Source organism: Leptopilina heterotoma, unplaced genomic scaffold (assembly GCF_015476425.1).
Source record: "Leptopilina heterotoma isolate Lh14 unplaced genomic scaffold, ASM1547642v1 Lhet_180, whole genome shotgun sequence".
Classification (NCBI taxonomy): domain Eukaryota; kingdom Metazoa; phylum Arthropoda; class Insecta; order Hymenoptera; family Figitidae; genus Leptopilina; species Leptopilina heterotoma.
The window spans coordinates 2,393,468-2,407,823 of record NW_025110897.1 but is presented as its reverse complement, the minus strand read 5'-3'; the positions used below and the strand labels follow the sequence as shown (position 1 = coordinate 2,407,823).

The 14,356-nt window shown below is 28.7% G+C and overlaps 1 protein-coding gene across 7 annotated transcripts in view; it reads right to left on the bottom strand.

Annotated features, from left to right (window-relative positions):
- LOC122499974 (beta carbonic anhydrase 1-like) overlaps window positions 1-14,356 on the bottom strand; it is a 69,092-nt gene that overhangs the window by 1,309 nt on the left and 53,427 nt on the right. For 4 of the 7 annotated variants that reach the window (XM_043608591.1, XM_043608590.1, XM_043608592.1 and 1 more), the window contains 14 exons: window positions 8,734-8,819; window positions 6,836-7,097; window positions 5,672-5,801; window positions 5,345-5,496; window positions 4,643-4,918; window positions 4,204-4,503; window positions 3,880-3,975; window positions 2,938-3,463; window positions 2,206-2,741; window positions 1,963-2,141; window positions 1,759-1,898; window positions 1,360-1,509; window positions 942-1,031; window positions 327-690 (listed from right to left, as the gene is read on the bottom strand). In XM_043608591.1, the coding sequence (XP_043464526.1) occupies window positions 327-690; window positions 942-1,031; window positions 1,360-1,509; window positions 1,759-1,898; window positions 1,963-2,141; window positions 2,206-2,741; window positions 2,938-3,463; window positions 3,880-3,975; window positions 4,204-4,503; window positions 4,643-4,918; window positions 5,345-5,496; window positions 5,672-5,801; window positions 6,836-7,097; window positions 8,734-8,736 (3,204 nt within the window). In that variant the 5' untranslated portion in view covers window positions 8,737-8,819. Of the gene's footprint in view, window positions 1-326; window positions 691-941; window positions 1,032-1,359; window positions 1,510-1,758; window positions 1,899-1,962; window positions 2,142-2,205; window positions 2,742-2,937; window positions 3,464-3,879; window positions 3,976-4,203; window positions 4,504-4,642; window positions 4,919-5,344; window positions 5,497-5,671; window positions 5,802-6,835; window positions 7,098-8,733; window positions 8,820-14,356 lie in introns of those variants that run through there. The other 3 variants (XM_043608589.1, XR_006301416.1, XR_006301418.1) reach the window with 3 other exon arrangements.

The following is a 14,356-nucleotide window of genomic DNA, read 5'->3' as shown; positions in this document are numbered from 1 at the left end:
GGGGAATTCAGAAGAATTGAAAATTTTTAACTTTCCACAGAAAATGTTAAATTATCAATTCTTTTGAGTTTCATTTTTGGCCGATTCCTATGTATTTTTTTGACGCTAAGATTTCTTGAAAGCCAATTCCAATCAATTCAGTTTTAATGTTTATCTAATGTTTCGACCAACAAATTCTTTCCGCGTAAAATATTAAGATGGTATTGAATTTTTTTCGTTCTTCAAATGAACACGAAAAAAGAATTGGTCAATAACGAAATTCAGAAGATGAACTATTTCGGTCGATAGGTTTCTTTTAATTGTCACGTATAATAATTTGTTCGTACCTCTATCATTTCTCTCACATACTCTTCCTCGCCTTCTTCAATCGACTCGTATGACATATTCTGATTATTTATATCATTCTCTGCTATAGTTAATATTGCAACATTTTCTTCGGTATCATTTCTGCTGATAATATTTTCGGATTCTAAATCTCTTCGTTTTCTTCCAAAAGATGGTTCGTTTCTTCCAGCTCCACTTCCAGAAGAACAATAGGCCGGTTGGCAGCCATTAGGACAAGTACGAACTGTGGCTTCGAAGACCAAAAAATTTGATTCAGGTATTTTAAATGCATTAAATCGAGCTTCTAAACTGTCTCCATCTCTTAAACGATCCAGACCAGGGAACACGAAGTTATCAACAGGACATCTACAAAATAAAAATAATAATATTCAATTACTCTGTCACAAGTAATAGTGGAGATTTCAAACAATTGTGGCAGTAAGGTAAGGTTAATTCCTATAAATTAATATTATATTCGGTTCAGAAGGGGATTTGTGTGTGAGTGCAATTCAAATTTTATTTTAAGCAGTGTTAGTTTAATATTATAAGTATAATTTATGACGCGCATTTTTTAGATACATTCTATAATTAATTATCTAAGCAAATATATTTCTTACCCATATCTGTCTATTAACTGGACACTCCTTCCAGAATATGGATCTCTGGCTACGACGTTTGTAGCAAAAATATCAGCAGGATAAACAGATCTATTTAATGAAAGAATATGATTGAATTAGTACTATTCTTTTTGCTTCTAATTAATATAAAGACAATTTTTTAATATTAACTCTTAACCACATTGGCGAGTAGTGAGAAGTTTTATTCAAAATTAAAACTACGATCAAATAAGAGACTAACTCAGTTGGGTATCGAAACGCAGGTCCCATAAATTTTTTCGTAATTTTAATTTGGAAAATTAAAATAATAATATTATTTATAGACATAGGTTTGCGGTTTCACTAATTATTCGCAGGTCGGTCCAACACATTCACTTTAAGATAATAAATCTAATGTTATAGAATCCGAAAGTATTACCCGTCTTGCGCTTCCAATCTAAAAGTCAGTGGATCACCAACAGCAATTGTTGTGGTCGGTCTGCCTTGATAAAGAATCAGTAAACGAACACGATTATTCAGTGTGTTTTCAGCTGGAAGATATTCGATTGGTATTGGTGCTCCTGATCTCCTAAAAAAATTATTGTTACTAATTTGGCAAAATATATTCAGCATTCAATTATTTTTTAAACATGCAGCCCTCTGGGCAAAAAACAAAAAGTATGTTCTAAAAGATTATTTGGTGGACATGAAACGTTCTAAAAACGTTTTAAGAACGTTATTAGACCGAACATGCTTTTTTGACCAGAGGGAGATTACTAAGTAATCCTAGTTATTATTATTATTATGTATTAAAATTACAAAGAAAATTGATATGTACCCTGCTCCGATGTAATCAGATGTAACTACAGTTTCGTCTGGGCCTCGGAAGAGACAAGTGAGATTAAATCGTTTGTCTTTTGCTGTTTGCACATAGTCAGAAAATTGTACAACCACGATATTGGTCATTGCGTCTCCATACTAGTATTAAATGTATTTTTATTAAATAAATTAGAAATTATTTTTAAAGCTATTATCTTCTTACCCGCTGAGTTCCACAATCAGGATATCCTTGAGTTCCACTTATTCGTAAGACATTTATTGTCCCTCCACTACCTCGAAAAAAACATCTATCGTAATATCCATAAGTATAAATTCTACCAGTAAAACCTTCAGGTGTTCTAAGCGTAAATTCCATTCCATCTTCACTGCAAGTTTGAGTCACTGCAAATAAAAAAGAATTATTTTTAGCATATAATATATTCCTGAATAACTTCGTATGGCTTACCATCAAGACAATCGTTATCGGATCCTTGTCTACCATTATTTCTCTCGTAAAAATCAAAATCCGTTCCAGAATCATAGTACAGAGGATTATTCATATCCATGTCCCTTGAATCCCTGTCGCTTAGTTCACAATTATCTTGATCACTACCTTGCTCATTGGCCAGCGGCTTAAAATTGAAAGATCTGCATACAAAATGTCTCGTGTCTGCACACTCTCGATCACAGTTCTGTATAGATGGAGCCGAAGTTGAGCCACGAATGAAAGGTTTCCGCACGCGCATCCTGTGCGCTACTCGTCGAAAGTTGGTTTGCTCGTCACACCGTGCGAGTAAGGGAGGTCTGTCGCTTATAGGCCCATTTATGACAAAGGGTTTAGTCTGATAAATACCACCTTCCCCTATATAGCCACCACCGACTACTCCACCTACTCCACCTTCTCCATAAGCTTCGTTAGATAAGGGCCGTACTGGATTGTAGGCCATGCTTTCGATGTAAGGTGGACGATCAAAGTGCTCTTTCCCATTCACTCCTGGATGTCTGTTAATCAGGAGTCTTCATAAAGATTGTATATCATTATGCAGATTCATAATATATAATGATTTTATGAGCCATACAGAGAACATTATCTAGTAGTGTTAGTGAATTTAAGAGATAATTAAATAAATTAACAAAAATTTGACCGCTTTTTTTGTTTGTTCTTAGTGGCATGTTAATGTTTAACTTGGAAACTCACCTTCCTCTTTTAAAGAACAAGTCTCTATTTGGTAAATCTTCTATAGGATAGCGTCTGTTATTTTTTATATATCCAGGCGAATAACGTAAATTCTCTTGATTAGGAAAGTGATCCTGCAGATGTTGAATTTGTGAAGGTGGTAAAGTATTCAAAAATCGACGTCTATATACTGGATATCTACTTACACTTTCAGGGTCATAAGCAGGATAATTGCCAGTGTTGTCTGAATAATAAGTCCCACGCATGGGAATTTTATTTTCATTTATCAACGGTCTATCTGATGGATATCTTTCACGGGGAAAATTGTCTAAATTAGGTGGATAACGATGTTTATAAATTCTATTATATTTATCATCAGATAAGTAGTGATCTTTAGCTGGGTATAATTTAAATTCACCAGGATGACGATGACCTTCTGGAAAAGGATACCGTCCTAGAGGTAGTGAATTTGATTCCGGATATCTTTCTGAGAAACGAATATCCTTTTCGATTCCATGAGAAGGTTTGTAATAGTCGTCGACATACCCTAAAATTAATGATAAATACTTTAAAACGATTTTCAAATATAACACAGTAAGATGAGGTATTAAAGAATAGTAACATATTCTTTCACAAAATTTAAGTTTCTATTTTAAATTTCCATTGTTATGTTCCAAGTAACCCACGTTTTTAATTTGGCTCTGTCCATAGAACCTCTATTTAATCACAAGAAGAGAAAAGTGTTCGGGGCGAGAGAAAAGTATTAGAGTAAACCCCCCAATGCGCTTCGGTGTTAGTGACACATTAGGAGTTCGCTTTATCCCAATACAAAAAACTGGAATGATTGTTATTAGGTATCTTTAGATAAATTAATTCATGTATTTTCCCTCAAAATATCTCTTCTCTTCAAAGATTAATCTTTGTAAAATGACTTAATAAAAATAAATTGATGAATTATTTTACCTGGGCGTCCGAGAGAATGTCTGTCGTAGTTGGTATCTTGACCTAATGGATCAGGACGATGTGAAGATACATCGGTCTCACCAGCTAGATATTGATCTACAAACATTTTGCAAGATATGAAATTAACAAGTATTAGAATATTAATTGATTCTCGATTCTTCAAAATTTTAAAACAGCATTTTAATGAAAAATCTGATTTAGAGCTACATGGTCATTTTGAACTTAATGAAATGAATATGAGACAAAATTTACTAATAGACACAAGGACGATGTTTAACATTTAGACTTTCCGAGTTAAGATGCAGTTTGTGTTAAAGTACTTACGCATAAGATTTTCATAATAATCATAGTCCGCGTCGAATATTATCCGATGTCTGTCTCTTTGATTAAACATGCTTAGCCGACAAGTATGGAAATGTTCAGAGTAAACTGCGCTTTTACATGGGAAACTTGATTGCCTTAGACATTCTTCCAAGCATTCGCTGAGACTTCTTCCTGTGATTTCTGAATGGAATTCTCCACTCAATCGGGCATTTCTGTACCTTTCGAAAGCAGTGTCTGGACGACGTTCATCATTAAATGACGTTGCTGTTACGCCCTTATCTGGATACTCAGAACCACGTGCTATTTAAAAAGTTGTCATTTCATTATTTTCTACTTATAGATTTGTCTGCACAACTTTGCTTATAATATACGAAGGTGTAGGTACATGTGACACCAGTAAACCTCTTAACAGATGATAATTAATAATGATAATACTTACGATTGTCTAAGCAAACAAGTTCGTAAAAATGTTGGGTCGGACTATTGTTTCCGCCTATATCGTCTCTCTGAGAAATTGAGTCTTCTTCGAAAATAGCACATTGATGAGTTTGTTCATCGTACTCAACACTTCGACAAAAGTATTTTTCTGCTCTTGAACAAAGAGCTTGGCATTCGTCCAAAGTTAAATTTGCATAAACGTCAAGTTCAAATGGTCCCTTTAAACGCATCTTAACTTCTTTTACAAAAACCATTAAACCATCACAGCGACGATCAGCTGTAAGAAAAATGAATTCATTGGTTCTTAAATTATGGCCGCTTATTAATGGCATTTATCATGGCCTATTGGGATTCGGTCCATACTCTACTGTGTATATACTCCTTAAGTGAAGAAAAAACCCCTGTCTCAAATATTCTTTGAAAAAAATAAAAAATGTCGGAGATGCAAGACTTTGAATTTTTCTGTACCATTTTTTTAAAAAATCTGTAACTTTTGTTCTAATAATCCAATTTAAATTTTCAATATGTACAGAAATTTGACACAAAGTAACATAATTAAGAAAAAGAATTTTCGCATTATTTTTTACTTTGAGAATTAAAAATTAACATTTTAAAAATGTGGGGTTTTAATTGTTTTTGTGAATTTGACTTGCAATTCACCAACTTTTATATTTGTATTTTAACAACCAAAATTGGTTCTCACCAGTAAGACAAGTATTTTCGAGATAATCTGAATTAGGGTCATCTTCCAAATAGTCAGGATAAGAACGTCTTGTGAAGCGACTTAAGGCACAACTTCTTTCTACGGTGTTATATGTTGCTGACCGACAAATAAAGCTGAATTCATTCAGACATCTGAAAATATAAAAAATATTGCATCCTGATTGCAATGAACAAAATCTCATTTTTTACATTACAGTTTTGTAGAAGAATTATAAACGTAGATGTTTATAATAAAAAGCCAGATGATAAAAGTGATAGGCAAAACCTTTAAAACTAAGAAAGGAAAACATAAATTTTATGCACAAACCTGTCCTCACATTCTGTTCGATTAGCAGCTGGAACTTCTTTTATTTCCGTAAGCTGTAACTTTAATTTTTTTCGGGGATGCCTTTCAAATATGTAGCGTCGATTCGGACAATCTCTTTCTATTCGATTTGCTAAAACAATCACATAATTTATTCCATTTCAGAAAATATATTATTTAAAAATATTAGTTACAGCCCAGTAAGCAAACAACCATGACGGTTCCAAAATCGTGCTTAAAACTGTTTTTTGGAACGAACATGGTTTTTTTGCCCACTGGGAGTATAATAAATTTAAAAATTAAGTTTCAATCTCTACAAATTTATTTTCAAAATTTTCTCCACAATGTTAAATTTAAAAAAAGGAGGACAGAACTAATAACTATGAACATTCGAAAAGTCGTTAAAATGCAATAGATATCTTTTTTTAATTTTTTAAAGTAAGCACGTAGCAATTTTTTATGAAATGCCAAACTTACAAAAACCTTTCATGACATGAGCTTGTAATAACTTAAGAATATTATTACTTTTCTGAAGTTTATTATAATGCTCACGCATGGCAGCACACACTTGAACGCGTCTCGTGTACGAAAATCAGTATCTCATTAGCCGGTTCAGATGATTTATCACTCAACTTCGTTAAACAAAATGTTATTTCTCAGACTTCTTACTAAAATTAGTACTCATAAATTCTCAAATTTAGTGTTTCAAACTTTCTCACATTCTCATCCGGCTTATTCTCATGTTTTTACATAAATTCTTGAATCCGTCCCAATAATAATTTTTGTAATTCACAAATAAATGCATATGGAAGATTCTTTTTCAGTTAAATGCTCAAAGTTATTGAATTGGCAAACAACTCTAAACACACTGCTTCTGTTCCTAATCTATTCTTGACTAATTTAAAATTTGTATACATATTCATTGTTTTAAATTAATCTTCATACATAGAAAATTATTTATTCTTGAGTTATAAGAACTGAATTTAAAAGTTATAAATACCTACTAATAATTTTTATTTTATTCACATTAATATTGATTTAAAAACTTGATGGCAACTTATTATGGTTGGCATCCAGCCTGAGGCCAACCTGAACTTATTCCTTAAACCTTTCACGTGCTACAAGGCACTGTTTAACTTATATGACATATTTCCAGAAAAAGCTTACATGTCAAACACACTTCTGTGAAATGCACGCTGTTTGGTACCAGCATCAAATTGCCAATCCCGTCAGGCTGCGCTTGCTCTCTAGTGAGATAACAACTGCTGTCTTCGTATTCAGGTGTTCCTCTAAACGACGCTATTCTACTTCCTGGTTGGAAATCAAAACTTGTACAAGCACGCACCAAATTGTTCGTTGCCGTTCTATCTCTTAAGCATAACTCTTGACACTTTTCGAATACTCTAAATGGAGGAGAAGAATCTCGCACCTGTAAAAAAAGCTTTAGTCATTTTATCTTGGAAAATTATATACCTAACATTGTAGAATCTTCAATTTTACTAATTACAAATTTATTTTATCATTCTCACTTTCCAATGATTCCACGATTTCCGAAATAAGACACAATTAAAATTATGAGGCGCATGATTATTCCCCAAATGTCATTTGACCGAACTGTCATTTTACCGAATTGTATTTATTCGAACTGTTATTTTCGCGAAATGTCACTTTTAGGAATCGCTATTTTTACGAATTGCCACTTTTGCGAAAAGTCATTTTTGCAAAATATCATTTTTTCGAATTATCATTTTTGCGAATTGTCATTTTTATAGGAACTGCCATTTTTTCGAATTGTCATTTTAACGAAATGGCACTGTTGCGAATTGTCATTTTTGTGAAAATTGCTATAGTAAACTTGTATGCATATAATTCACTAAAGCAATTTTCGCAACGCAGTGACATTTCGTAAAAATGACAATTTGAAAAAATGAATTTTCGCAAAAGTGACAATTCGTAAAAATGACAATTCGCAAAAATGAATTTTCGCAACAGTGACATTTCGTAAAAATGACAATTTGAAAAAATGAATTTTCGCAAAAGTGACAATTCGTAAAAATGACAATTCGCAAAAATGAATTTTCGCAACAGTGACATTTCGTAAAAATGACAATTCGCAAAAATGAATTTACGCAAAAGTGACAATTCGCAAAAATGACAATTTGAAAAAATAACTTTTCGTAAAAATGTCGATTCACAAAAGTGACATTATAACACATTATAACTAAGAAACTTTGAGATTGGAATAATTGTGATTTGAATATAATTTTGGAATTTCTTGATTGGATTTTAGATTTCGGTGCAACCCATCATCTTTAAAAAAAATAATTTTGGTAACAATTTTGTTTGAATTACTAATATCTAAACGACTGTTTCTCATTTGATTCAAAATCTAATGTTGTTAATTTGAATTTGTAATATATAGACGATTTTTTTCTTCCGTTGTTGAAGTTTGTAAATCCTTTTTTATTCGATTATCGGAAGAGTGATAAATGAAACAATGTTACATTAGTTGTGCAACGTTTCGGTGTCTTGGTTTGACACCATCATCAGGCCACTTTATTAAACAATAAAAATTATTTTTTAAAAAATTAAAATTTTACAAATAAAAGTTTTTTACAAAAAAACTAAAATAAATTAAGTTAATACAAAAATTAATATCTACCTAGTCATTTTACAAAATTATTTTTAAAAAATTATTCAAATAAATAATTTGTTATATTTGTTACATTAGTAACAAATATTTTGTCTTATGTGTCTTATTTCGGATTGACGAACGCTAAATTTAATTTATAATCTCAGATTTCGAAAATGTCAAATAAATATTAATTTCACTAAATTATCTGGTTTTCTGTCTCACTTGAAAGTTTTGAATCATCTCAAAAAAATAAGGTTATAATTAATAAGGGAAAGTATACTTTAGAGTTCATTGACAACTACATAATTGTTTATAACTTTGAAAATAATGCAGGATAACAGAAATTTCTTTTCAGAAGTGTAATACTTCACAGCAAAAATTTTTCTTAAAGAAAAAACATTATTTTTGAATGATTAATTTACTAACTTACCATGTCATCATCAAAGTCTTGCAACTGATGATCCGGTAACCTTTCATAAACTACTCTTCCTAAGCCGCTGTTGCAGGTGGTTTGAGCTATAATAAAATACTATATTAATTATTATTGTTTGCACAATATACCATTATACATAGATGTTAATTTCGTTAATTGACAATAAAATGTGTACAATATTTGTATTTGAACAGCATATTAATATTTATTTAAATACTTAATTAAGGGCCCTTGAGCTTAAAATTAGAAATTAGACAAAATAATATCTCATTTTTAAACAAAATGTGCTTGTTTAGTCCTACTCCTTCCTAACTCCAAACTTTTTAATCGATTCTCATCTCTTTGTGTTTTATTCTTGCAATTTTTAAAACATCGATAGAATTATATGAAAAAAATTTAAAAATAAAAAAATCAGTATCGATTTTTAAAAGAAAAATGTCAGTAGATCTGCTGATAATATCTGCAGTTGAGGAAACACTGCCGACTGGTATTAGAGCGTGCTTCCGCGCGCCTGACCTTTTATTGCATTGACAGCGGTTCCACATGTAGGCGAAATCGTCAGTCACACACCCCACCATCGCACTTAACTAACGCAATGCTTTCCCCTTCTCATGTGGAAGTATGGGAAATTTCCGGAAGTAATTTTTTTTGACGGAAATTCTTAGAAAATAAGTCTAAAATATTCTGTATATAGTGTTACTTGAAAATAGAAAAATGCATGGTTTACAAAATATTAACCTTTTTTCAGTTACTTATGGTACACTATGTCATGGAAGGTCAATCAAAAAAATAATAAATATTCCATTTTATATTTAAAAAATACTGTTTTAAAAAAAATTTAATTTATATATGGTAAAACTGAAATGTGTCGTGTATCCGGCTTTATTAAAAGGTTTGTTTAAGTAAAAATTCAAATTTATCTAAATTTTATAAAATTTAGTAAAAAATTTTGACAAATTTAAAATAAATGCTAAGAATCGCATGCTTTTCTAGAATAATAATATCCAGAATATTTCAAAGTATTTCCGGAAATTGCTTTCGGAAGTTTTCCAACAATCCTTCTATATGAGTTATGTCGACATACTAGGGAAGCTAAATAGGTGTGCGACTGCGACACATGACACGACTCACGATTTCGCCTACATGTGGAACCGCTGTGAATGTGATACGCTCAATTATAAGATATATTTATCCTTTCTGTTTTTGTTAAGGATAAATAAAATTTAAATATCTTCATATATAATTAATTGATCGGAAACTTTAAAAGAATTCGAAATTTAGGTTAAAAAATCATACGAAAATTTTGAAAAATATCCAATTTTCACGCACTGATTTGTAAATATATATTGAATATACAGATTTCTTGAATTGGCCATTATTTTAATGTATGGTCTTTCAATTATTATTTCTATAAGAACTAAATCAAAAAAAGGCGCTTTTCAGTTATAGATTTTTTTTTTTTTAAAAAAAGCTGTTTTAAATCTACTGAGGACCAATTTACAGAGTTCATTAATATAAAATTGAATCAAAGGTATCCAAAACTGATTTTTTGGAGGTCATCAAAATCAATAACTGTAAAAAATTGCACTCATCTAATTGTAATCGGTTGCATTCAAACTTGGTATGTAGGTATTTTTGGTAATTTTAATTTTAATTTTATAATAAAAATAGTAGAAAATTAATAATTTAAAATATAAAATTAGAAAGCTTAAAAATGTTTAAACCATTAAAAAATGGAAATTTTGATAATTATTGATTTTATATTCATAAATAAGATATTCTTTAAGTTAAAAAATGAAACGTTATTAACACTTTTAAAAAATTACTAAAAAAAAATTGAAAACAAATTAATATACACTCTTAATTGATATTAATGCATAATTTTTATTTAAAAATAATTTTTTAAATTAATATTTATTTTTCTTTATCTATATTAATAAAATCAGTCTTTTGTTTTCCTCAAAATTAATTTTTTCTTGCATAATTTATCATTTAAGGTCATTTGAACCATTATGGCATCACAGTTTGCGCAAAGCATGTGTTCTAAAACTGTGACGTCATAATGGTTCAAATGCCCTTAAGTAGTACAGATTCCAAAAATACATGTCATAAATAAAAAGTATGTCTGCTATCAGCGATATTTCGTACGAGCATCACTTAAAAACGGCTAGACCGATCAAATTGAAACTTGGCGAACTGTTCGTTAAGTATATTAGCGTAACTTGGAATCTTTGCCGCATTTCCGATTACAAAAAATCAACTTGAACGAAGGTTATAACACTTTTTTGAAAAAATTCGAAAGTTAAAAAAATGCATTGGTATTTTTTAATTTTTGGCTTTTTGATGCAACACCGTCTGTAGCTAGGCGATTTAAAAAATTTATAAAATAAATACTTTATAGTATTTTTATGAATTTAAAAAGTAGTTTACCTTTGAACTTACAAGAATATGTCAAATTACCTATATCTTAGATAATTAATAATTTTACTTTTGAAGAAAGTAAATATATAAATTTAATAGAACACTAGACGACAATTGCGCGCGCCAACAGTGTTTCGAGTTTGACGATGAAAAATTAATTTTCAAAACATAATTAAAAAATCAAATAATTAAACATAATTTATAAAAAATAGACATATTTATATAAAATAAATGATCATATTTTGTTTATTATAAAAAACATTTATTACATGAAGTAATACGAACAAAATCATCAAAAATTAGGCCTAATTTTATTGAAATTTACTCTCTAAATCAGAATCAGTGAAATTCCTACTTTTAAGATTAGTGAAATTTGACTAAGAATCAGTGACTTTATTCTCGCGATTTGAATCAGTGGAATTAAACTGAAAATCAGTTAAAAATGACGGAAACTAAAAATCAGGAACTAAAACGAAACTAAAATTTCGAAACGGTTCTTGGTATTTATTCAAAAATAAATTTTATTTACTTATAAAATACATATACATTTATTTTATAATTAATTCAGGGTGTCCTGCAAGTACTAAGAAAAAAATTTCCTGACTTTCCCTTAACTCTTCCCTTTCCTTTTTTATAACAAATCTTTAACAAAAAAAATTATGTGAGCTGGTAAATATTAACGTAATTTTATGATAGTGAACTTAAACACTTTATTTATCATCATTATAAACCTTCTTTTGTTGTAAACAAAGTATTACACACATAAAATCTAAAAAAAACAAAGATAAAATAATTTAATTATTTGTTTATTGAAAAACCACGATCTAAAGCCGCGTTCCCATGAGATAAAATTAAAGTCATTTTCACAAAGTTTTCCAAATTAGAAAAGCCTTTTGATGATGATTTCAAAAATGAAAGAGAACCAATAAACGAAAGTGATTCACTCATTCAAGTATCTGGTCGGCTGAAAATTTAAAAAATAAAAAAAATCTATTTCTTATGAAATTTAAAAAAAAATTCCTGATTTTGATTAAAATTCCCTGACTTCCCTGACCGCTGGACACCCTTATTAATATATTAATTATTTATATATTATTTATTATTAAACTTTTTTATAATATAAATATAATTTTATTTATAACAAAAAATTGTAGGATAATAAAAAAATTAATAATAAATAAATTTTAAAATACAATATACCGTTAGAAATTGTCAGTACGAACGACTGGCGAGCTAAGAAAAATTGCTGCTGAAATTAAATTCACATAGTTTATTATTGGAAAATGATAGCTACTTCACTAAGAAAACATTATACTTAATTCAAATACAAAAATAATTTTAGATGATTTTGTAATTGAAATTAGTTTATAAGTTTAATCCCAATATACAGAAAATATCTACTGCTTTCATTTAAAAGTATTATTTATTTGAATAATTATATTTAATTATAATGTATTTTCTGTTTTGGTTTAAACAAAAAATATGTTTAAAAATATTATGTTTGAAAGCCTATTAAATTCTGCGTCGACTGATATGTAAATAAATATTATTTTATATTTTTGAGAGATTTATCTCCTAAGACATTTTGAAAAAAATTGATTAATTTTTCTAATTTCGTGCACCCTAAAAAGAGAAATCTCATAGTTAAAGAAAAAATCCTCTTCTAATATCCTCTAAAGTTTTCTTCTCCAAAGGAAAATATTCCAATTTAATGTATATTATTTTTATTCTTTGGTGGTTAATAATAGAACAAAACAATTTTTTGATGTTCAAATGTCAGAAAAATTGAATTCAAATGAAATAAATAAAGGAATAAATATTTTAATAATTGTAAGTAATTAACTATTAGTTTTTAATTATATTTATTTAATTAAAAACATTTAATTCAGTGCATCAAATTAACTTTCCTTCATAAGTTCATAATCGTAATTAGTAAATAATATGCGTGAGAAAAATCCTCTAAAGTGAAGAGTATTAATTTTTATACCATATATAAGAGGAAAATATGCATTCAGTTTAGAGGATTCGGAATCAAATCAAATTTTAGAAAAACATACTTGGACATTTTTTAGATATTTCAAAAACTGTTGAATAAATTTTAAATTTCAAAGACTTAAATAAAAGCTGAGACTATAATGATTATGTTATATTATAAGAGTTTTTAATTTTGATCCCCATTTTTCTAGACTGTGCAGCCATACAAACATATTACACGAAAATTGAAAAATTAATCAATTTTTTTTTTAAATATCTTAAGTGATAAAATCTCTGACAAGTATAAAATAATTTTTATTTATATATCAGTCGAAGGAATTTAATAGGCTTTCAAACAATCTAAGAACCAAGTTTCTATCATTTTGTAACAACAAACTATGTTAATTTAATTTCAGCAGCAATTTTTCTTAGCTCGCCCGTCGTTCGTACCGACAATTTCTGACTGTAGTGTATATTTTATTTTAAATCAATAATATAATTATTATTAATTTCAAAACGTTATATAATAATAAAATTCTTTTAATAACCAAACACTTTTATTTATTATTAATGTTGTCAGTTTCTTCTGACCTTCTTTTCTCTGTTGGTTTATGTATTTCTTTAATAATTTCTTTTAGAATTAATCTTTTTAAATTTATAGATAATACACACTTCTCAGATGAAGCAGATAAATATACGTTTTATTATCTGCAATGAAAGACATTAGTAAAATTAATTATTTTATTAGTTATTAAAATATGTATAAATTTTTTATATTGAATTTAATCTTTCATAACATTTTCTAACATTTAATTTTAACAATTTTAAATATTTTATATTAGAATAAATTAATTATATTAATATTATTTACACAAATTAAATATATAAAACTTAATCATTTAAAAATTAATTCAATTAAATTTATTTAACAATTATATTTATCTAAATAATTTCTTATCAATAATAATCAATGAAATATAAATAAGTTTCCTTAAAAAGCACATATTTATTAATTTATAATTTATTTAATTGGATTAAATCACTTTATTACGTCAATAATTATATCTAAAGGAATCGCGTTAATTAAGATTACGATTTTCACGAACATATTTCCAAAATAGATTGAGATTTTTAAGTACTTGAAAGACGAAGATGATGAAAAAGATTTGGATAAAGGGAATATAGCCCTCTTAAGGCCTGAGCACAATAGGTTCGCGAAAGTCGT